Source organism: Aulonocara stuartgranti, assembly GCF_965226115.1.
Source record: "Aulonocara stuartgranti genome assembly, chromosome: 23".
Lineage (NCBI taxonomy): Eukaryota > Metazoa > Chordata > Actinopteri > Cichliformes > Cichlidae > Aulonocara > Aulonocara stuartgranti.
In genome coordinates this window covers 31,575,487-31,597,118 of record NC_138958.1, presented here as the reverse complement: position 1 = coordinate 31,597,118, position 21,632 = coordinate 31,575,487, and the positions used below count along the sequence as shown (strand labels likewise).

Genomic DNA, 21,632 nt, shown 5'->3' with positions numbered 1-21,632 from the left:
TATTTGGACTTTATTCTCAGAATGAACAACAATATTATTTTTCTTAATGTGGCCTTAACCCTCTACTGCACACATTTTGATGGTACATGCTGAAAATGATCCGAGTCATTTTGGACCGTTTTAGTGCCAAAATAAATAATTTGAAATTTCAGACAACCCCTCTCCAATAGTGCCAGACATCAACAGAGAAAATTATTAACTCATAAATAATTACACAACTGTTAAAAAAAATAATTTTGCTTTCTAAGTATTCAAAAAATGTCAACCAATTTTTAAACAAATAACTAAGTATGGCTTGATACAGCCTTAGGTTCGAATATTAATTCTCACGTTGTGAGATTTTGCTGTCATTCCGTGACAGTGTGTGAAACTTTTCTTAACAGTTCTTCTGTGCTGTAAAACAAAGGTGCACATTACACTTTATACACATGCATCTTGCCTTATTTGAGTCAATACAGTTTTACTTGTATTCTGCCAAATCACAACAGAAATTGCCTGAAGGTGGTTTATATTCTAATGTATGAACCTACAACAATACAGAGAAAACTCTGACAATTAAATGGCCCCCTAAAATCAAGCACTTGGCTACAGTAGGAATGAAAAACTCCCTTGTAACAGGATGAAACCTCCGGGAGATCCAGACTCAGGGAAGGGCGACCATCTGCAGCGACCGGTTGGCTTGCCCTCTCTTATTGCTTCATTTTTTGAATTCATAAAGCAAGGACTAATATTTTCAAATTCTGTTTTCTTAATTTACTGATTAGGTACTGCTTGAATTTGCTTGTCCTTAAATGGCACCATTTGGTCATCCACACAATCTTGTATCTTTGCACTCATGTTATTTTCTTTATTTAGAGTGCAAGTCATTTTAAATATAATCACTAGAGCAAACTCCTCACATCATGCAGTCCTATGACTATGTCAGAATGAGGTGGGGCATCCTACCCTCACATGTTATAGGACCAAAATTTGACACTTTTCCAAACACTTTGATTCAAGTTCAAATGTACTGGGCATGAGGCTTAAAAAAAAACAACCCAAAACATATACTATATCTTTTTCCATCTTTGAGTGAAGTTACTCTTTTCTCTCCCAGGGAAACCCAGCAGCTGTACCTTTAGCTAGCAGACACACTGTGTTCACACAGTTTGCTGACATTTGTTTAGCTGATAAAAATGTTGAATTTGAAATTACATGCTACTTAGAAAAACCTCACTTATAACACTATAGATAATACCACTGAACCTAAAGTAACAAATCTGTTTTGAAAATATAAGTAGAAAGTGTTGTGGAAAAATATAGGGATTGAAAGTAGTCAGAAAAATAAATACTCATACTATTGCAGACAGCTAAATCTAGCTAGTATAATAAGTGAAGTGTTTGTACTTAATTACTTCCCACCCCTGCTGGATGCATTTATTTGTACATTAAAAAAAACAAACACACACACACAGCATTTGAGCAAAAGGTTTTATTTCACCAGGCTTTGTTTATCACAAGAGAACTGGGAAATCTGTACTGAACTCATGACAAAACTAGATCTCTTCATGAATAAAACAAATGCTTGTCTACAGAGGCTTCTGGTAGATTAAGCTTAAACATCTTTGAAAAAAAAAAAAAAAAAAAAAAACCCAAAAAACTTTTATTGTACAGTCTCTTTATGACCAGAGAAAAGAATGAGATCTAATGATTACTCTGATGTTTACTTCGAACTTCTTTTCAGATGTCCACAGACAGGCACTCAATACTGTAGTCCTCAGAAAATACAATTGAATAATAAAAATAAAAGACAAAAATCTATTTACACTCTCCTCTTTTCAATCTTCTTCCTGCTCCTCCTTTACCTTCTTTTTCTTTTTTTTCTTCTTCTCTGTTGTCTAGAGAGAGAGACAGAGAGAGAGAGAGAGAGAGAGAGTTCGATCATTAAAGGGGAGGAAGAAAAAAAAGGGATAATTTTAAAACTTTAGCTTCCATCTTACCTCAGTAACTGCTACCACCTCTTCTTCCTTTGGTTCTTCCATTTCCTCCTCTGCTTTCTTATCCTTCTTTTTCTTCTTTTTCTTCGGGGTCTCCTCTGCTGCCGCTGATGTTTCTGCTTGTTCTTCTTCTAAACACAGAGCCAGAACACTATCAGCATCACAGATCCAAATGCACAGGAGGCAGAGGATTGATTCCAAACTCACTCACCTTCTATTACCAACTCCCGTTTTGCCTTTTTGGGTTTGACTGCTGATGTCGTGGGCTCTGTGGCATCCTCTTCTTCTACCTCTTCAAACTTCCTCTTCTTCGATGTGGACGGAATCGTAGAATCACCTGACGGATCATAAATTCTCACTTCACTGTGAAGGAAAAGTAGTAGCAGGCATTAACCACCATACATGTGTAGATGTGGAAATATGCAAAATATGCTGCAAGTGACAACTAACCTCTTGTGCTGGTATTTCTCTACCTTTGCCATTGCTTTGCCTGTTCCACTGATTCTTCGGATCTGAAAAGAAAATGTGGATTCAATGACTAAAGGAGGGGGAAAAAATAACAAAAACAGGGATTTTACCAGGATAACAGATTCAGAAGAAATACAAAAATCCATTACATATAGTACTTTTCTACCTGGACACTCAAAAGTGCTATATTGGAGCAAGATACTACTTGCATTTAGCATCTTGCTCAAGGACTGGGGATACTGGAGTAGCCAGACATGGAATGGCGAACTGTCTGATTAGTAGATGACCTGCTCCACCTCCTGAGGTACAGCCACATTTGTGAACATGAGCCAGAACTGCTGTTGTGTTCTTAGGGCTAATGTTCAGACTAAAGCAAAACGAGAAACTCTCCAGTGATCAGACAAATCAAATTTGCAATTCTTTCTAGAAAATAGGGATATCCAGTCCTGTGAACTATAGGGGCGAGAGGCCATGTGGCTTCTTATCAGCAGTCAGTTCAAAAGCCTCTGATAGTACAGGGATGCATTGATGGTTATGCAACTGTCACATCTGGAGAGGCACCATCAATACTGAAAGGTATACACTGGATTTAGAGCAACACAGGATTACCATCCAGAGTAGAACCCTTGCATAGTTAAACCAGACAAAACTAAATGGCATAAGGCATCTATTACATGGTTTCACAGTAGAACAGGTTGGGTACTGGTCTGACCCAGACCTTTGACCACTGGAATCCATTGACACATTACAACGAAGACAAGAAAAGGATGACATTCATCTTCCCAGTTCCCAGACATTTAAGGACTGCTATAACAAAATGGGGTGCTATGCTGTGTTAATTATTAAACAGCTTTGTCCCATCATTCAACACTACCTTTTTTGCTGCTTAAAAATGGTAAGTTTTGGATTTTAAAAACTGCTAAGACCCAAACTCTTCCATGACATGCATTTTTAATTTCTCTTTGATATTTGGACATATTGGGACCTAATGAATGTAAAAACAAAGAATTACCAGATTTTTATTTTTGCCCATTTTTTGTTCCACATATGAGGACATAGCTGTGGGCGGTATAAACAGTATACAGTAGAAACAATATAAATTTGACCAACGGTAGACATTTTGACTATACCGCGATAGCGCATGGTGACGGTCTCATCAAGCGGTGCCTGTTTTGGTCGAAAACATTGCAGCGGCTGCGAACAATATCTGCAAATTATGCCGGGCGACAGTAACAGCAAAGAGACAAAGCACTTTTGGGATATGGGAAAAGCCAAAAACTGCACTTCCTCCACTTCCGTACCATTGATTCATTAATGCAGAATTTTCTCGCAGCTGCTCTATTCCCATGTTGTTGCAATATATTAATGATTAATCTCTCAGTCAGAACATGGCATATCATGTTTAGGTGGAAACTAGTGAGCAAACTTCCTGCTAACTTCTAACGCCGTTGAATTTAATAAATTCTGTTTTCATGGATGCCTGGATGTTAAACTTAATTGTTAAACCTGGTAAAGCCGCAACGCTGATTATTTTATTAAAAATTAAAGAATTTAGACAGTTTTTAACTCTCAGTGATGCTGTAGTGTTTGACTGACTTTGGGACCTGAAGGAGGAGTTTTGGACCCAGATTACTCCACGAGGCTCCTGACTACGGCAGCCGTAAGGCTCCGGTAATCCATCAAGCTGTACGCCTTCATAGCTTACCAAAGTCGTATTAAATTTTTTTTTTTTGACAGATTTCTGCGCAGCGTTTACCACATAAAATCAGTTAGAGGTCAGTAAGCACAACCAGAATTCATACATAAGGCACACTGTCAATTTTTGAGAAAATTAAAGGATCCTAAGCGTGCCTTATAGTGTGTAAAATACGTTATACAGAATATTGCGATATACATGTCACATGCTTCAAATTATACCGTGATATTGATTTTAGGCCATATTGCCCAGCTCTATGAGGACATTTGTTTTAAATTTCGATACAACAGTGGCAGTATACTGTCCTTGTAAGTGGATATCAGGCCCTTGTAGAGCAAGATTTAGTATTTTGGTCAGACAACCCAAAATGTGATGTCCACATATGTGGACGTCAGGGCCAAGGATGTTAAATAGCATCCCAACTTTTCTGGAATAGGGGTTGTAGCTGTACTTACCCCCTTATCTTCCAACTGACGTAGTCTGGCCTCCAGCTTTGCACGGTTCTCTGCACCCATTTCTGCATTTGTGTCTTCTCCGAGAGCATCATAGCGAATAGCCAGGGCTGCTTTAGCTGCCAGCATCCTGGAAATCTGCATTGGCATTACAGAAAACCAAAGCCTGAGTTGACAGCTTCACATTGTGGCCACCAACCATTATTCAGTCACATATCACACTCTAAGAACATACCTTGCCCTTGTTCTTAGCAGTTGTCTGGCCCACTAGAGAAGCATGGTATATGAGACCATACTTGGGTGTGTCTTTGCGCGTCTTCAGGGCTCTAAAAAGAGCCTTCTCTGCTCCAAGGATCTGGACTGTGGAGGCTGGATGCTTTGCCAGATTCAGAAGGGAACCTGGATCGCACAATGAATGAAACAAAGAACTGTAGCTATGGCGCTCTTCAAAGACCTGACTACTAGTGCTTTCACTGCCAGCTCAGATGAGGTAGTGACTTAAAACCATCAGTCATGTTCAGGAAAGTGACTTAGTGTCATCATCATCACTGCTAGGCCAGTTTTCACAAATGACATTCCCCCCCCCCCCCCAATTCACCTGCATGTGAGATGAGACGGGCGCCAACCAGCTCCCCCACCATTACAGTGAGGTTGGGAGCGATTGCCATCATTCTGTTCTTCAGGTAGTCGTAGAGCTGAGCCCGGTATTCTGAAATCTCTACCACCTATGGGAGAAAAAAAAAAATAAAGAAAACATTCAAAAACAAATTCATGAATGCAGGGTACCAGTCACAAAAGGCAAAGACGCACAGAAAACCCTGTGTTTGCAACAGACAACAGTCATTGCCATCACAGTCACTGTAGCAAACAGTGAGCACACCACCTGATCACATAGGTGCCTGATGTTGCCAATGTCCTCCTCTGACACTTCTGTTCCCATGGAGATTTCAGCAGCCAGTTTAACCTCTGCCTCGATCTCCTCTGGGAGGATATCTGATAGATCAGAGCTGGCGACGTTTGTGCGATCACCTGCAGACACAAACATATGGCAGTTACTCAGGAATGTCACCACATGGAAGTTAAACCAATGCACGCAAGTCTTAGAGCAACAATACGCTGACTTTAAACAAGCTCAGAGCACTGTGGTTTACTCAGCCTGACAGGAAACCATAAAATTTTAAAGGATTGAAAGAGGCTCTGAATAAAATTAAAAGGTGCTAATGAATTTGAATGTGGAAATTGTAGGATGCTGTGTTTTTGCTGGCTTTACTCAAAATATTTAGGATATCTAAATATGCTTCTCTGACTGTGTTGTGCAAAAGCAGGATGGTCCTTACCTATCTTGCGGACACTCTTGCAGTAGGCTAAGTTGTCTGTGATCACTTTTCCCAGCTCAGGGAAATGCCAGCCATACCACTCTCTGCAACGCATTATGTAATTATTAAGTTCTTTGTCGAGGTCATCCAGAAGAGCTAGAAGCAAGGACGAAAACACAGTACAGCTGATGTTAACTGCTCAAATGATAATTTTTAGAGCAAAAATATCAATAATTGACATTTTTATTATCCCAAAAAGAAAAATCTAGATGTTTTCTTTGTTTGCAATGATAACAAACTGAAGGTTTTTGGACATTCTGAAAATAATTTAAACTGCTGATGGTTCTCTTGCACTACTGTCTGACATGTTGCAGGCACAACAACAGACATAACTGTGTAATACAACACTTACAAATAGCCTGCACAATCATTGTGTCCACCTTGTCAGGACTGAACTTCAGCTTGTAGCGGGATAAACTGCAACCAGATGAGAACACGAGTTAATTCAAATTTCTAGATTAATGAAGGGATTTTCAATAAGCTAGAGGATTGCTGCCTCAGTGGTAGTGACGAATGCTGAGAAAAATCTACACAAATATTTCAGACAGCAAATGTAATCATAGGCAGCAGTTGGATTCATATAACATAATATATGCACCACTAACCTGTGAGCCAACCCTAAAGACATAGCACTCATCTCCCTGGGAGGAAGTCCAGTGATGAGGCTCTCCATCTGACCCCTGATGCATCTCATCAGTTCAGCCACAGCAGGGCTGTGGACACAGCTCAGGTCCAGTTTTTCCTGAAGACCAGAAGTCATTAGAAACACAACGTTCGATAACAATGCTGTCTTTTAGGCTGACAGAAATATCAGTGACTTACTTTGATAACGCCACCGAGTTTTGCATCACTAATAGCCAGCTGCTCATGAGCTTCCTTGGCAACAACTTTCTTCAAGACCTTCTTCAGACTCTTGCCAAGTTTTCCCTCAACAAGGGCAGTTGCAGCTAAAAAGTGGAAATAGAGACTAAAATAAAGCTTAGCTGTGCTAAGCGCTTGCACAAAACACAAAAAGTGTCAACTCTCATATGTATGAGGAGGAATTGGTCTCAGCGGTAGTGACGACTGAGCAATACCTCATGTTTAATCAGACACAGCTTTGCATCACAGACTAATCTCAGGTGAACATTAGGGCTCAAATTTCTCATTACCTGCTAAAGCCTCTGTTGTGTCCTGGAACTTCTCAAAATGCTTCAGCTTAACGCTGGTAGGACAAAAGGAAATATATGGAAGTTACATTTCATCTACGATTTATAGTAATAAGTCCATTGTTATATTTCAGGCATAAAGAGTGCCGCCACGTGGTAAAATGTAACATCAGCACTTACATTTTATTGGCTTTTTCGGGAGTTTCAAACTCCTTATACAGGCTGTCGACCTGCTGCAGTTTGGATTCATTGAGAACCTTAAAACACAATACACAGACATTAGTTAAAAGAAATATGTAAAGCAGTGAGATGGCTTACATCGTTAAGAATGTAACTTAAAGTAATGGCTGATGGACGCATTTGAACAACCTACAATTCTAAAATGCATGTGGAGTCAGCACCACCTCAGTGTGCACACGTGGTTGCAGGCCCTTCACAGTACAAGCTTGATGTTCACTTATGACTTAGCCAAGCTCGTGCGCAAACAAAACACCTTTAAATAAAAATGTAATCCATATCCACAAGTACAACGAAGAGATTGCTTTTTTCATACCGTAAATAACACGTTTATGACACCTACCGACTCTCAGTGAACTAGCTGGATGGCTAATCCGGGCTAACGCAAATTGCCCCTGTGCTAAAGTCGCCCATTTTAAAAAGATTGCAAACAATAGTCGAATACTTACTTTGAATATTGCATATCCAGCTGCGGTTTCAAACAACACGAGCATTTTGGCAACGCCTTAGTGCAGTTATTGCGCACACCTCTGGAGCCTTCACGTTTCCACCTCGATCACCACGCTGCTGCTCTCACTCTGAAACACACGCGGCGTGGACAGGGCACCAGGAAACTATTGGGTTGCCAGGTTCGTTCACATCGGTCGCTATCCCCCGAGCTTAACATTAAAAAGACAATTTAGGGTTTATTTATAGATAAGCGGAAGAAAATGTTTCTACGGATGGGTGTATCGCGGTGTATCTAATGCACCGTATTGTCAATACGTTTTCTTTACCTTAGAATATGTTTCTGCTTCTATTGTGGAAAAAATACACTTTGAAATACGTTTAATTACGCACACGGCATACAGGTTAATAAAATCGAGCGAGCGGCCACTTAGCTTATGACGCTTACAAGATTAATGTGTTGCTCTTTAGACAATGCAGTGCATTTATAATATCTACCAGGCGGCTTTTCACCAAAAATGGCAACCCAAGAGAATTTGTTACATTAAACCTCGCGAGAAGTTGTAGCCAACTACTGGTAAAATCAAAATTGCAGTCTAAGTCTCAAGTATAATTTTTTTTACCACAAAACTTTTTATACATATTAAAATACTTAACGTAAGTATGTATAGACATATATTTATTCGTTTTCGTCTGTGTTGGTTTATGGTCTTCCTTCTTTGGCGGATGTGACGAAACCATAGTTCGCTCAAAGTAAATACATGCGCCTATGAGGGCAACGCGTTGAGGAGAAGTTTCTCTAGAACTACCTTCATTCTCAGCGTGAAGAAAGATTTTGGCCTGGCGGTATGAACGAGTCGGCAAATTATCCTCCGCCCGACTTTGGCTCTCCTCCTTCCAATTCCTTCCAGTCGTTCCAGCAGCAGCAGTCGCACTCGAGTAGCTTCCATCCCACCATGTGGAGCTGGAGCGAAACGCCTACCGAACACACCTGGGGCTGCGACAGTAGTGTTGGCAGGCACCACGGGTCAGCGGCAAGTTATGGGTTCTCATCAAACCGTGGAAACCACGGACCTACACATACATACAGTGAGTGGAATATACAGTAGTTTCCCTATTGAAGATGGGTTCCTTCATGTTACTGTCGCCCTAAAGTGCACATGAAGGACCACATAATGTAAAGACTGACTTACACCATGGGGTTCTGCTCTAACAAAAAAGTCATAGATTTAGCAGTTATGTTGCAGTTAAGGAATAAGTGTTTAAAGCTTTATAGCATGTGTGAATGCAGCAAGTGGCGTCAGTGGGTTATTTGGTGTTAAAACACTTGAATTAGTTTCATAAAAGCCAACTAGTGACAGAACGGATACATCCGTGGAAGACAAGGAAAAATAAACTAAAAACAAAACCACATCCCCACAATAACTTTGATAGCAGATGTGTAGTTTAAGATACATGCAGTGCGCCTTTAGTCGCCATAAAGGACATGTCCGTGTGTCTGTTTTTTAAAGAAAGGTGTGTTTGAATTTCTTGCGTGTGTTTTCAGGTCAAAACTTTAGTCATGAATGGGATCGAGGTGGACATCAAAGCTACCGAGCTCCCAGCCATCATGGAAAAAAGGTGACATTTCTGAGAACTTTGTATTTATATTTAACCCTTGTATGGTGTTCGGGTCTGTGAGACCCGTGTTCAGTTTTTTTCAAAAGAAAAATTAAACAATTAATTTTTTTTCACGTGTAAATGTGTTGTGTCTTTCCACTCACTCCACTTGATTATAACTGATTTATTTATAACATTTTATATAAAAGAAAAACGAGAAGCACATTAATTCATAAATGTGATCTAACAAAGGTAAAGGGAAAAAATTAACCATGTTTGCTGTTCATATGTCTTGTAATTGGGATGAAGTAAACATCTGTTGAGTAATTTAACATAAAATTGTTTGATAGTGTTAATTTGGAAAGCCAAAACTCTAGCGGGTCCACCAGACCCATGAACACTGGCTGAGTAACAAAAATACGAACACCACACAAGGGTTAAAGTGAATGGAACGTTGTTGGGAACTTTGAGCTTTTCACCCCTTGCAGAAAAACAGGAAAGAACCAGAGTATTCCCATTTTTGTGACACCTGCGACCGGGGCTTCAAAAACCAGGAAAAGTACAATGAGCATGTTTCTCAGCATGTCAAGGTATTTCACTCTAGGCTACTTACTAGATATATATTAGTGCTGTTCACATTGATATTCTTTACTTTTTACTGAGAGCTCCAATTGAATCCACTTTTAGTGTTCTGTGGCTGACTGCAGCTTCATGGCCCATGAAAAACTTGTCAGCATACACTGGAAAAATGTAAGTGGAAGAAGATGATGTAAAGTGATTAGCTTGTAGTAGTTCCCCTTTTCTAATGTGAATACTCTGTGTTGACAGAACCATGCACCAGGAACTAAAAGAATCAAACTGGACACACCAGAGGAGATTACTAAATGGAGAGAGGAAAGACGCAAGTTAGTTAGAAACTGTGGCAGTCATGAACTTTTGATGCAATTTTGCCATTAGTTAAGCCACATATGCATACTTCCCATGTCCAGTCATTAATTTGTCTTTACTGGTTTACTAGAAACTATCCAACACTTGTGAATATTGAGAAGAAGAAAAAAGTCCTGGAGGTGCGGGAGGAAACGGGAGCTGTCCTGGAAACAGCTCAGTTTGGGTAAATGTTTACATTTGAATGTATAAATTATGGATTTTGGTGTGCATCTCTTTTATTTTCTATTTTGATATACATTTTTTTAATTTGAAATGAAGTCTGTCTTACCAAAAAGTTAACTTGCATAAGCAATGATGTATTTATTTTCAGACGAATGAGAGGAAGAGGCAGAGGTCGTGGTTGGAAAAACAGAGGACTCCAAGGGCGACATCTGAGACGGCCACACTCATCGGACTGCATTGTTACAGAGAAGCCTAAACCACTCACCCACCCATGCAGGGACGGGGATCCACTCGGAGCATTAGCCACTAGTGACCATGGTGAGTTAATTGATCAAAGTTCAATCAAGCCTGTGCACAATCACCTACATAGAGGACAAGATCAAAAAGCTTTCACTGGTTATCCTCTGGTTATTCTTTGATTGAAATACACAGACACCCCTATATGGCCTGTAAATGGCCTGTATTTATATAGCGCTTTACTAGTCCCTAAGGGCCCCAAAGCGCTTTACATATCCAGTCATCCACCCATTCACACACACATTCACACACTGGTGATGGCAAGCTACATTGTAGCCACAGCCACCCTGGGGCGCACTGACAGAGGTGATAGTATATAGTGATAGTGATATATATATATAGTGCTCTGTTTTTCATTGGCTCCAAGATTCTGACAGAGATGAGTCCAGGACCAGTGGCTTGGTTGTGGCCCCTAAGAAGATGAGCTCAGCTCTGGGATCCCTAGTAGCAAACTACGGATCAATGACCGAAAGTGATGATGAACCAGGTGAGCACATAGTGTTTGCTGGATAATAGTCCAAAATCTTCACCATGCAAGAAAAATGCTAATGATTCTGTCTTGTTGAATTGTTTTTATTTTGTTGTTAATTTACACTTTTTACTACCTCACCTATGTCGCTTTTCCACTACCACCTACTTTACTCATCTACTCTGTTTCAGTCTTTTTACATTACCACCTCAATTTGGGTGGGGTTGTTATAGCAGCGCAACCCTAAAGTTCCTTGACATGAAGCACAAACGTAAATGGACTTTTCTACCCTCTCTTGGGTGCAGTCTGATGACATTTCATTTTCGGCTCAACTCTGCTCACTTCAAACCCCGGCCCAATAAGTGCTAAAAAAGTACCTGATACGGTACCACTGCCTACCGGAAAATCCTAAAAACCAAGCTGACTAGAATGGAGCCTTGCTTGCACGAATGCAGACTGTATTCTTTTGGATCCAATACATGTAAATTTGTCAGTGGGCACGTGCAAGAGTAATATACTTATAGAGTTTTTTCGTGTGTGTGTGTGTGTGTGTGTGTGTGTGTGTGTGTGTGTGTGTGTTAGGGGTGCAACGATACACAAAATTCACAGTTCGGTTCATTTCGATACTTTGGTGTCTATGTCAATGTTCTAATTTTTCATGTGTCTGAGCGAACACACAAACTCCCTGAGCGGTCCCTTGGACCACTGTGAGCAACAGCAGACGTGTCCACTGTGGTCACGCCAGCATCTAATCCATCCAAGTTACATGGTTTATTAAAATAATCAAATTACAGCATTTACATTTATGTTAGACTACTTTTAATTAACTGCTTTAGCCCACTTACTATGAAAATTTAAAAAATCTTGTTCATGACCTGTGCAGTATGTTAACACTATTGGAAGTAAAAATAACTTGAACTCCAATTTTGAAAGTGCAACTTTTTTTATTTATTTATTTATTTATTTATTTATTTATTTATTTATTTATCATAAAGCTCTGACTTGTATTACGAGTACGAGTCTGTGGTCTGGAAGAGAGTTCTGTAACTCTGTCTGCAAAATACAGTATATAATGACCAATGTTGGGCAAATAATTATATAGTTATTTCTACAAAAAAGTTACTGAGTTTTGCAAACAAATTTTTTTGCAGCTGTTTACCTATAAATGCTGCCAAGGCATTTTTTTTAAACAAACATTTCAAAATATTAACAGAACAATCAGGTGTTCTGCATCAAATTTGATGCCACACAAATTATTTGTGCCACTCCAAAAAATAATTTCTGTCCACTATGAGTTAAAGGAGAACAACAGCCTGATACCTGCAGGCCTGACAACAGGAAATGTATCATTCCTGTAACACCTGTAACATTTAGCAGTCGCCTCATTGTTCTGACACACACGACAAAACTGTTGACTACACTACACACTAACTACACAAGATTTGCGCTAAACATCGCAAATCTCTCACATCTCAAAACACTCCTAAGACTTCCTCCCGTGTCTTAATAACTAAATGCCATGTTGCCATATAATTTTTTTTGATTGATTGACATGGTACATTTTTCGACCAATGGGAAAGGCTGGGGGCTGGTTTTGTTTTTGCTCAAACGCTGAGAGTGTTTCGATGGTTTTCTTTATAAAACGTTGTCTTTACCGTTTCTTCCCACATTGAATATAAACAACGATAGTATTCAGGGGAAAAAAACAAAACATTTCATATATTTTTATCATAACTCTGGTTTTACGTGGCCTATTAACACAATTTAAAAACTGGTATAAAGTCCACACTTTTTCCGTCAATTGGTCCATCTGTCCTGCTCACATCTCCAAGATGGGCCAAGATGTGAACGGTCTGCTACAGAACTTGCTCTGTCTTAAAACTCCTTTATAAGCAGCAAAGCGAACTTTAAGGTGCACACTACTAGCTGTATGTGATGGCAAAAAACCTGGGCTCAGATAAGAGAGCTCTTATCACTCCTACTTCCTCCCTGTCAAAACCTTCTGGTAAGAAAAGAGTGATGGAAACTGACACAGCGGAAAGCATTATTACGACGCTCAAGATGGCTATCGAAGAGCAAGGCGCTAACATCAAGAAGAGTATTGGCGACCTTAAGGTTACTATTAACTTTATCCACCTTTATTTCAGTACGAGAGACTTTTCCTTTTAGCTCCCTGAGATCTTCTGAGATAAAGCAGAAGAGAAAATTCAAACACTGGAAAACAAGGTGTTGGAGTTGTCTCGGTATAAACGAAGATGGAACCTGCGACTTCATGGGCTACCCGAAGAAGAAGGAGAAAACGTACGCAGTAAGGTTATTGAAATTTGCCAAAACATGGATCCTGACCACCGTGAAAAGTTCCCGGAGGTACTTGATTCAGTCCACAGGATCGGTCAACAACGTGAGTCCTCTTCTGCGCCACTGCCCCACGCCATAATCCTGCAATTAACAATGAGACACTTTCGAGACATCATCTGGAAGGCGGCGAAGCGATTTGACTACCTGAAGACAAGGAAGCTCCATTTCAAAGAAGATCTCTCTCCCGAGTACCGAGAGGCGCAACCAGCTATGGCCACAGGTGGAGAAAGCACGTAAGGAAGGGAAAATTGCCTAGTGCTTTTGTGAACAGAAAAGAAATTCACTGAAATCTCTTCGAGTCCTATTTGTGGATATACCTCAAGGTCTCTTTTCCTTATTGTTCTAAAGACTTATAGTATGCTGTTGCTGTTAAAATGTTTTGTGAAGCACTTTTTTAGACAGAGTAGTTCTGCTCTCTCTGAAGCTGACACACTCTTCTCAGGGTAAAAAGTTAATTTAGTTTGCAAAATTTCATCTTTGTCCTTTATTTCTTTTAATGCTCGAGGACTGTTGCGACTTTCATCTGTAAATAAAGCCGCGGCCAGCTGAGTTGGTTGTGTCCCTGTGACGCGCCTCCAATAATCCATAATGAGTCGTACTTGTACTTTGCGCATTTATTTTAAGAACAAAACAAAAACAAACATTTGCGCTTTCAATCAATTTACAACTAGCGCATGGATTAACTGGTGTGCCAAAAAATGACGGTCAACAGAAAAGTTTGCCCACAAACCACTCACCCAACACACCTGCTGCGAACACCGACATCAGGTAAATAGACTGTGACCACACCCACATACCATCACCTGAGACGCAGGTAAAACTATACACCTGTGCCACCAAAACAAAAAGGAAAAACATAAACATTGACTCTGGCTCTTACAAGGACTAAGGGACAATACCAAAAGGAAAGCTCTGTTTTTATATGCTAAAAGTTTGAATACTGACTTTTGTCTCTTACAAGAATCCCATGCTGAACTAAGGATGCTAACTTCTGGAAATCCCAATGGAGCGAAGATTTATGGAAGTCTCATGGCACAAACCATTCAGCGGGAACTCTGATTTTGAAGCATAAATTTAATGGAAAAATTATATCTTCAGAAACTGATCCAAAAGGATATTTTATTTTGCTGGTTGTGTGTTTTTCTTTTTTCTTTTTCTTTTTTTTCTTTTAATGATCAGACCCTCTTACTAGGTAACATTTACGGCTATAATAACAAACAGGAGAATATTGACCTAATACTTGTAGTAAATGAAAAAAATGAATCTTTAATTTGCTAATCTAAAGATTATATTAGGAGGAGACTGGAACCATTCACTCAATAACATGATAGATAGATTGCCAAGTAAAAGTTAGGAAAGTAGTAATTATATGTTGGATTTTATTAATGAAAGAGACCTAATTGATATCTGGAGATTCAAAAATCAAACCATTAAGGAATTTTCATGGAAAAATAGATCAGGTTCATTACAGTCTCGTATTGATTATTGGCTAATTTCTGATCCTTTATCTGAATATGTTTCTACATCAAAAATGTTGCCAACACCCTTGACAGCTCATAGAACAATTTTTTTTTGGAGATATGTTTGTATGCCAGTAATCCGTCTAAAAGAGTGAATTCATATTGGAAATTAAATAATTCTCTTCTACTGAATGATTCTTTGGTAAAGGAAATTAAAACAAAAATAGATCAGTATTAGAACAAGGCATGTGTTGAAAATGCTTTTTGTAAAAATTGGGAGCTCATGAAATTTGAATTGAGGTCCCTTTTAATGAAAAGAGGAGCTGAAATAGTTAAAAATAGAAGAGAAAAAAAAAGAAGAGTCGGAAATAATTTCATTTACAAGGCAAAAGGTGCCTTTGTGCGGTCAAGAAGGAAATGGCTTGAAGAGGGAGAACAAAACTCTAGCTAGTTTTTCAAATTAGAAAAACATCACAATACTCTTGGCAGCATGACTAAACTTTGTTCAGATGGGGTCATCACACAAGATCCTCAAGTGATTTCCAAGACTTGTGAACTTTTATAAAAATTTATATAAATCTAATTTTTCTACAGAAGCCATGGAAAAATTCTATAATTCCTTATTATATTAATATTAAATATTAAAAAAAATTAGTGACAATAATAAAACTATGTGTGATGCCCCATCACAACACTAGATATTGAAGGTGCTATTAATAAAATGAAACTTAAGAGTCCAGGGAATGACGGTTTGACTTCTGAATTTTACAAATTATTTTCAAAGGACTTATTGAAAGCATTGATAATGGAAAGCTCCCTCCTTCCTTGACTCAGGGACTGATTACTTTGATTCCTAAACCTCATAAAGACGCCCTTTTGATAGAAAATTGGAGACCTATTTCACTCCTGAATAATGATTATAAAATAATTGCTATGTGTTTGGCTAAAAAATTAAAATGTGCACCTAATTGATGAAACAGTCTGGTTTTATGACTGGCAGACACATAACTAACAATATAAGACTGGTAATTGATATTTTGGATCATTCAGATTTAATCACAGATAATAGTTTCTTTTCTTTTTTTCCTTTCTTTTTTTTTTCTTTTTTTTTTGATTTTTATAAAGCTTTCGACTCCATTGAACATGAATTCATGTTCAGAGCACTTGATATTTTTGGTTTTGGAAATATGTTTAAAAAATCAATTCAAACTTTGAGCTATTTGCATCTGCATATAATCAAACATATCAAAGATTTGATAATAACCGTGGGATCCGTCAAGGTTGTCCATTTTCTGCATATCCTTTCCTTCTTCCTATGCAGTTACTCTGTATTCATTTTAAGAACAGCAGTGTAATGGGTCTCTCTGTTGCTGGCAGAACATTATCTATTACTCAACTAGTAGATGACACAACACTTTTTTTTTTTTAAAGGATAAATATTAAGTTGATGAAGCTCTCAAAGTTCTCAATAATTTCTCAATAGCCTCTGGTTTAAGACCACTCAACATTACAAAATGTGAACTTCTCCCTGTTAAATTCTGCACAGATACAATTGTATCAGGTGTTCCTGTTAAAAATAAGGTTAAATATCTTGGTATTACCATTCAAAAAGACTAAGATGCTAGATTATCTGAAAATTTCGACCCTCTTATAACTGCAATACAACAAAGATTTAATCTTTGGCTTCAAAGAGATTTATCCATTACTGGAAGATCGTTAGTAGCCAAAGTTGAAGGCCTCTCCAGACTTATATATGCAGATATGGTACCTGATGTTTCAAAAGAATTATGCACAAAAATTGATAAAATATTATTTAACTTCATTTGGAAAAAGAGAATACATTATATTAAAAAAATGTAATGATAAACAAGTTGTGTTCTGGTGGCCTAAATTCTTTAGATTTCACTTCCTTAAATGTGTCTTTTAAAATCAAATGGATCAAACTCTTTTTAAAAAATCCCATTTCAATTTGGAATTTTATTACCAACCATATCTTTAACTCACTTGGAGGAATGCACTTTCTGCTAAAATGCAATTACAATATCTCTAAATTACCGATTAAACTCTCCAACTTTCAGTCAACTCCTATCTCTTGGTTAATGATATACTCTCACAACCTTTCTCCCCATAAAGATCTCATTTGGAATAATCAGGATATTAAATTTAAGAACAAATCAATATATATTCAGAAATGGGTGGATAGGAAAATTTTACTTGTTAGTCAATTACTGAATGATAATTGTCAATTATCAATTAATTTTATAAACACCAAAATTGATCCCTCATGTAAACTGAAGTTTCAACATATTCTATTTGGCCTCTCACATACTGATAAAATAACTCCAGGAAAAACATATATTATCAATCTTCTGATTATTTTTGCCAAATTTCACATACAAAATTTTCTCAACAGCGCCCAAACATATTTGCTTTTAAAACCCTGTTTTCCAATTATCTAGAGAATCTAAAGAACAGCACTAACTCCAAAGGCCATGCCAGTAGTGCACAATTGCGCACACGCAGATTAGAGGGAACATTGGGTGTCACGGTTAGATATTTTTTTCGATACATTTATTTTGTTATTATATTATTTTTTTCATCTGATGGCGAAATCACTCATCTGTGGAAAAGAGTTTATTACAGAGAAATGGCTCTTTCCAAAAGAAAAGCAATTTTGTAGACAGCATTAAAAGTAGCAATTGCCCTTTGCCCTCTTAGAATCATGTTCTAACGGGTGTCTAAATGACTCGCCGTTCGTAGCATGCGTGCTTGGTGTTGTTGTTGGTGTTGTTTTTGTCTGCTTCCACTTGTCTTTGCACTAGTGTGATGTCGGCGTAAATGTGTAATCATATTTGTTGCGTTCCGACCGATGTAATTGAGCATTGCTTGTTACATCCGACATACTGTTGTACTTTTTTCCACAACAGGCTTAAGTAGGGTCATACTTCACATGAAAACCAAAATGGTTCCAAACGCCAGATCTGAATGACGGTGGATGAGGTTCAGTTTTGGGTAGCGTTGAGGAGTTGCCATGCAAACTTGGCTGAATGCATATGGGCAGCACTCAGTTGATCTGCGCCCGACAATGCACCCTAGACAGAGTAATCAAATGCAGATCCACTGAGCCCTCAACACAGACGGCATCGTCAGAAGAATATTTGATCAAATAAATTAAAAATTTTGTATCGTTCCATACGTTCAATACATATGCGTACTGAACTGAAGGCACTGTATCGAACAGTTCAATACAGATACGTGTGTGTGTGTGTGTGTGTGTGTGTGTGTGTGTCCTGAGTCACAATAACTTGCCCTAGTTTTCATCAGATTCAACATTAAACATGTACTTTAATTTTATCTCGGAGTAGCTCTGTTGTTGTTTGGTTTTATTATGTAGTTTATAACAAATCTTAGTGGGGATAGGTTAATTGGTTAATCCAAATTGTCACTAGGTGTGAATGTGAGTGCGAATGGTTGTCTGTCTCTGTGTTGGCCCTGCGACAGACTGGCGACCTGTCCAGGGTGTCCCCCGCCTCTCGCCCTATGACAGCTGGGATAGGCTCCAGCGCCCCCCGCGACCCTGAAAAGGATAAGCGGACGCGAATGGATGGATGGATGGATATATAACAAAGTGTAACTTATGTCCAGTGTTTCTACTAACGCTTGTGCTTTTGCGTTTTAGCCACACCCATTCAGAGAGGTAAGGAGCTGGTGCAAGAGAACCAGGACCTTCTAAACTTAATACCACCCAACCCTCAGGAGAGGGCACCTGCCAGGGGTAGAGGGGCTTTTTTACAGAATGCAGAGAGACAGAAAACAGTTCAGACAGATTCCAGACTTCACATGCCCAACAGCAAAGGGGAAAGAGCGGGACGAGGAAGACTACCACAGTCACATCGCCCCACTTTGCTTGAGATGGTATGGAAGTCATTTGACACTGCGTGCGTATTTATATGATTTTGATTTAGTAAAAAAGGACACGCTGTTTAAAGCTATACTATTTAGATGTGTTATTTAGTCCAACTCTTGTTTGTCTCTTTGTTTAGTTACTGGCTCCAGATATCCGACACGAGAGGAATGTCCTCCTGCAGTGTGTACGCTACATTGTCAGAAACCACTTCTTTGGGCTGGAGAGCAGATGTCACAACCAGGAGAAAACTGGAAACAAGGGCACAGCAGCTGTTACAAACGGAGAGCATGAAGGAAGATGGGAAGAATCATCAGAGAAAATCCAAGTTGCGTCCCCGTTTGCCTTCTTGATTAGTAGTGAGGGACATTCAGCAGTCCTGGATCTTGGCAGTACGGAGGGTTTAGTTACTAGTGAAGTTTCTGCAGTTAAGCAAGCTCCTTGTATACTGAATCACCAAGGGTCTACACGAGAACCTAATGAACCTACTGTGGAGTCTTTAGGAAGTGTTGGTGATTATACAGGTGATTTCATCCCAAATACTGAGGAGACAACAGCCAGTGATGTAAACCATCTGGATGTGTCCTCGAAGGATGGGATCACATGTATCTCAAATATGTATGATGATGAAATATGGGAGACCCCCAGTGTTCAAGTGTGAAAGACCCAAAATAGTTGGTCTTATTTTGTCCTAAACATCAAACTGAGATTCCAAATATGAATGAAGAATTTCTGTGGACAGGAATGATTTTTTTTTTTTTTTTTTTTTTATATATGAGTTTATTATGTAAAGACAGACTGTCTTGTAAAATAAATCACGTGATTTGTAGTGATGAATTCTGAATCTTTATCTTTTCAGTGTTTGACTATCAATAAAAGGAGTGAACTGAAACGTGTGGTAAAGTACATTCACACTACCACGAGAGAAAATATACCTAGTGTTTGACTTGCAGTAAATTCGCACCACGGCTGGAAAGTGTGTTAGAGTTGACCCACTGTCTATTGAATTCAATGACATGAAAGTCAGGCAGGTTTACAAGTTTTGTTTGGGTTTTTTTGTTTGTTTTTTTACCAGTCTTTTCTTCTTCTTTTTTTTAATGGTTGAATAGATGATGGTACATCTATAGTTTAAATTTGTGCTTTTTTTTCCCATTTAAACTGATTGTTTGAACTTGGTTTTGTATTTCAACTCTCCCCTTTAATGCACTAATTGTTTTAGCAGACAGCTTTCCAGTTTCAAACTATTTAACTTCAAAGGTCAGTTATCTTATTCCAATGACAGATTACTATTGGTTTAAATTAGAGATGGACCATCCGATATTACGTATCGGTCCGATACTGACCTAAATTACTGGATCGGATATCGGAGAAAAATAAAAAATGTAATCCGATCCATTAAATATCACGAAAGCACGTCACAAAACTTGCAACACGCAGTAACTCACCTCAGAACGTTAGCACGTCGGAGCAGTATGCATCACTGATAGAGCGGCTGTGGCATGCGGGACCTGTCGGTGGTCTGGATAGCATGTGGAGCTTCGCTAGCAACCCGGCATTTCATCTCCGACAAAGTTATCCCGAGAGAAGTAAAGCAAGTGTGTAAGTCCATCTCTGAATGTTTGTAAAGCATTCCTGCGTTAAGCTTAACAAGCGACTGCCTCTCCTGCTGCTACTTCAATCATGAAACTGCTTAACGATCAGCTGATCAGCTTTTCTGTCGCGAGTCCGTGTCTCTAGTTTGCTTTTGGCCCACTTTGCACCAGAAAGAGGAAACCAGCGGCTGAACAACAGCAGCACGTTTAAGCTTGATCAGCTGTTGTTAGAATTTATTTAATATTACTTTCTACTCGAGGATCTTTTTCTACATAGCTGATGCTGGTAACTGTGCAGGGGCGGATCTAGCAAAGTTTAGCCAGGGGGGCCGATAGGGCATTAACAGGGAAAAGGGGGCACAAAGACATACTTTTCTTTCTTATTCTCATTTAAAATGTCTAGCTTTTAATAAATAATTATCTGACACCCAAAGTTTTAATTTGATGTAAAATGAATAGAAGTCAATTACTGTATATAGTAACTATTAAGTCTAATATATATACCCTAGTAAGCTATAGTACTTTTTCCTTTGGGAAGGTACCATCTGTGCAGTCTGCAATTTTGTTGAAGAAAGATGTTGAATCTATTTAATATTTCTTGAAAAATAATTGATTTCTGTGCATTTTTTTTCACACTGCATCAAATTAAGGTTGATTACGTCGATTAAGCATCATGAGGTGGAGCGTGAAGGGTGGTTCCCTATTTTTTATTTATTTATTTTTGTTGTTGCTGGGAGTTGGAACCCTATTAGTTAGGTTGCTTAATATTTATGCTAAGTACTCTTTAAAATACCAGAATAGGGAGGATGGTGCAGGTTTAAGTTTATTAGATTGATCAGTATTGCTGAACTATGAAAATTTTTTTTTTTTGCATACAGGTATAACAGAATAGCTTTAGTGTAGTTGTTGTTTTAAACTTGAGTATGAACTTATACAAAATGCAGCAAGATATTTAAAAAACAGTTTTGTTGATTAAAAAACACTATATCGGATTCATATCGGTATCGGCAGATATCCAAATTTATGATATCGGTATTGGACAT

General features: G+C 38.6%; 2 protein-coding genes across 3 annotated transcripts; one reads left to right on the top strand and one right to left on the bottom strand.

The window, feature by feature from the left end:
• Positions 1 to 1,456: 1,456 nt before the first annotated feature.
• nop58 (NOP58 ribonucleoprotein homolog (yeast)) lies at positions 1,457 to 7,951 on the bottom strand. Of its 2 annotated transcripts, none has more exons than XM_082524828.1 (15): positions 7,803 to 7,951; positions 7,297 to 7,373; positions 7,120 to 7,172; positions 6,791 to 6,915; positions 6,574 to 6,710; positions 6,321 to 6,385; positions 5,930 to 6,064; positions 5,476 to 5,621; positions 5,191 to 5,317; positions 4,828 to 4,991; positions 4,596 to 4,730; positions 2,427 to 2,488; positions 2,188 to 2,339; positions 1,980 to 2,104; positions 1,457 to 1,877 (listed from the first exon to the last, which is right to left on the bottom strand). In XM_082524828.1, exons 1-15 carry the CDS (start codon positions 7,845 to 7,847, stop codon positions 1,818 to 1,820), a joined length of 1,608 nt encoding a protein of 535 aa, XP_082380954.1. In that variant the 5' UTR covers positions 7,848 to 7,951; the 3' UTR covers positions 1,457 to 1,817. The 2 variants fall into 2 exon arrangements, with proteins under 2 accessions (XP_082380954.1, XP_082380953.1); XM_082524827.1 differs by having other exon boundaries at positions 1,980 to 2,107; positions 7,803 to 7,949.
• Positions 7,952 to 8,391: 440 nt separating this feature from the next.
• Positions 8,392 to 19,916, top strand: nufip1 (nuclear FMR1 interacting protein 1). Its single transcript, XM_082524826.1, has 10 exons — positions 8,392 to 8,889; positions 9,347 to 9,420; positions 9,888 to 9,989; positions 10,087 to 10,149; positions 10,228 to 10,304; positions 10,418 to 10,510; positions 10,658 to 10,827; positions 11,174 to 11,293; positions 18,773 to 19,008; positions 19,137 to 19,916. Exons 1-10 carry the CDS (start codon positions 8,649 to 8,651, stop codon positions 19,656 to 19,658), a joined length of 1,698 nt encoding a protein of 565 aa, XP_082380952.1. The 5' UTR covers positions 8,392 to 8,648; the 3' UTR covers positions 19,659 to 19,916.
• Positions 19,917 to 21,632: the final 1,716 nt, after the last annotated feature.

Coding starts and splice junctions, on each gene's coding strand:
- nop58 (XM_082524827.1), bottom strand. CDS start 7,847: ATGCTCGTGTTGTTTGAAACCGCAGCTGGATATGCAATATTCAAA. Junction 6,916..7,119: donor CACAACAGAGGCTTTAGCAG/GTAATGAGAAAT, acceptor TCCACTTTTTAG/CTGCAACTGCCCTTGTTGAG. Junction 6,386..6,573: donor TCTTTAGGGTTGGCTCACAG/GTTAGTGGTGCA, acceptor ATCTGGTTGCAG/TTTATCCCGCTACAAGCTGA.
- nufip1 (XM_082524826.1), top strand. CDS start 8,649: ATGAACGAGTCGGCAAATTATCCTCCGCCCGACTTTGGCTCTCCTCCT. Junction 9,421..9,887: donor CCAGCCATCATGGAAAAAAG/GTGACATTTCTG, acceptor CACCCCTTGCAG/AAAAACAGGAAAGAACCAGA. Junction 19,009..19,136: donor GCCCCACTTTGCTTGAGATG/GTATGGAAGTCA, acceptor CTCTTTGTTTAG/TTACTGGCTCCAGATATCCG.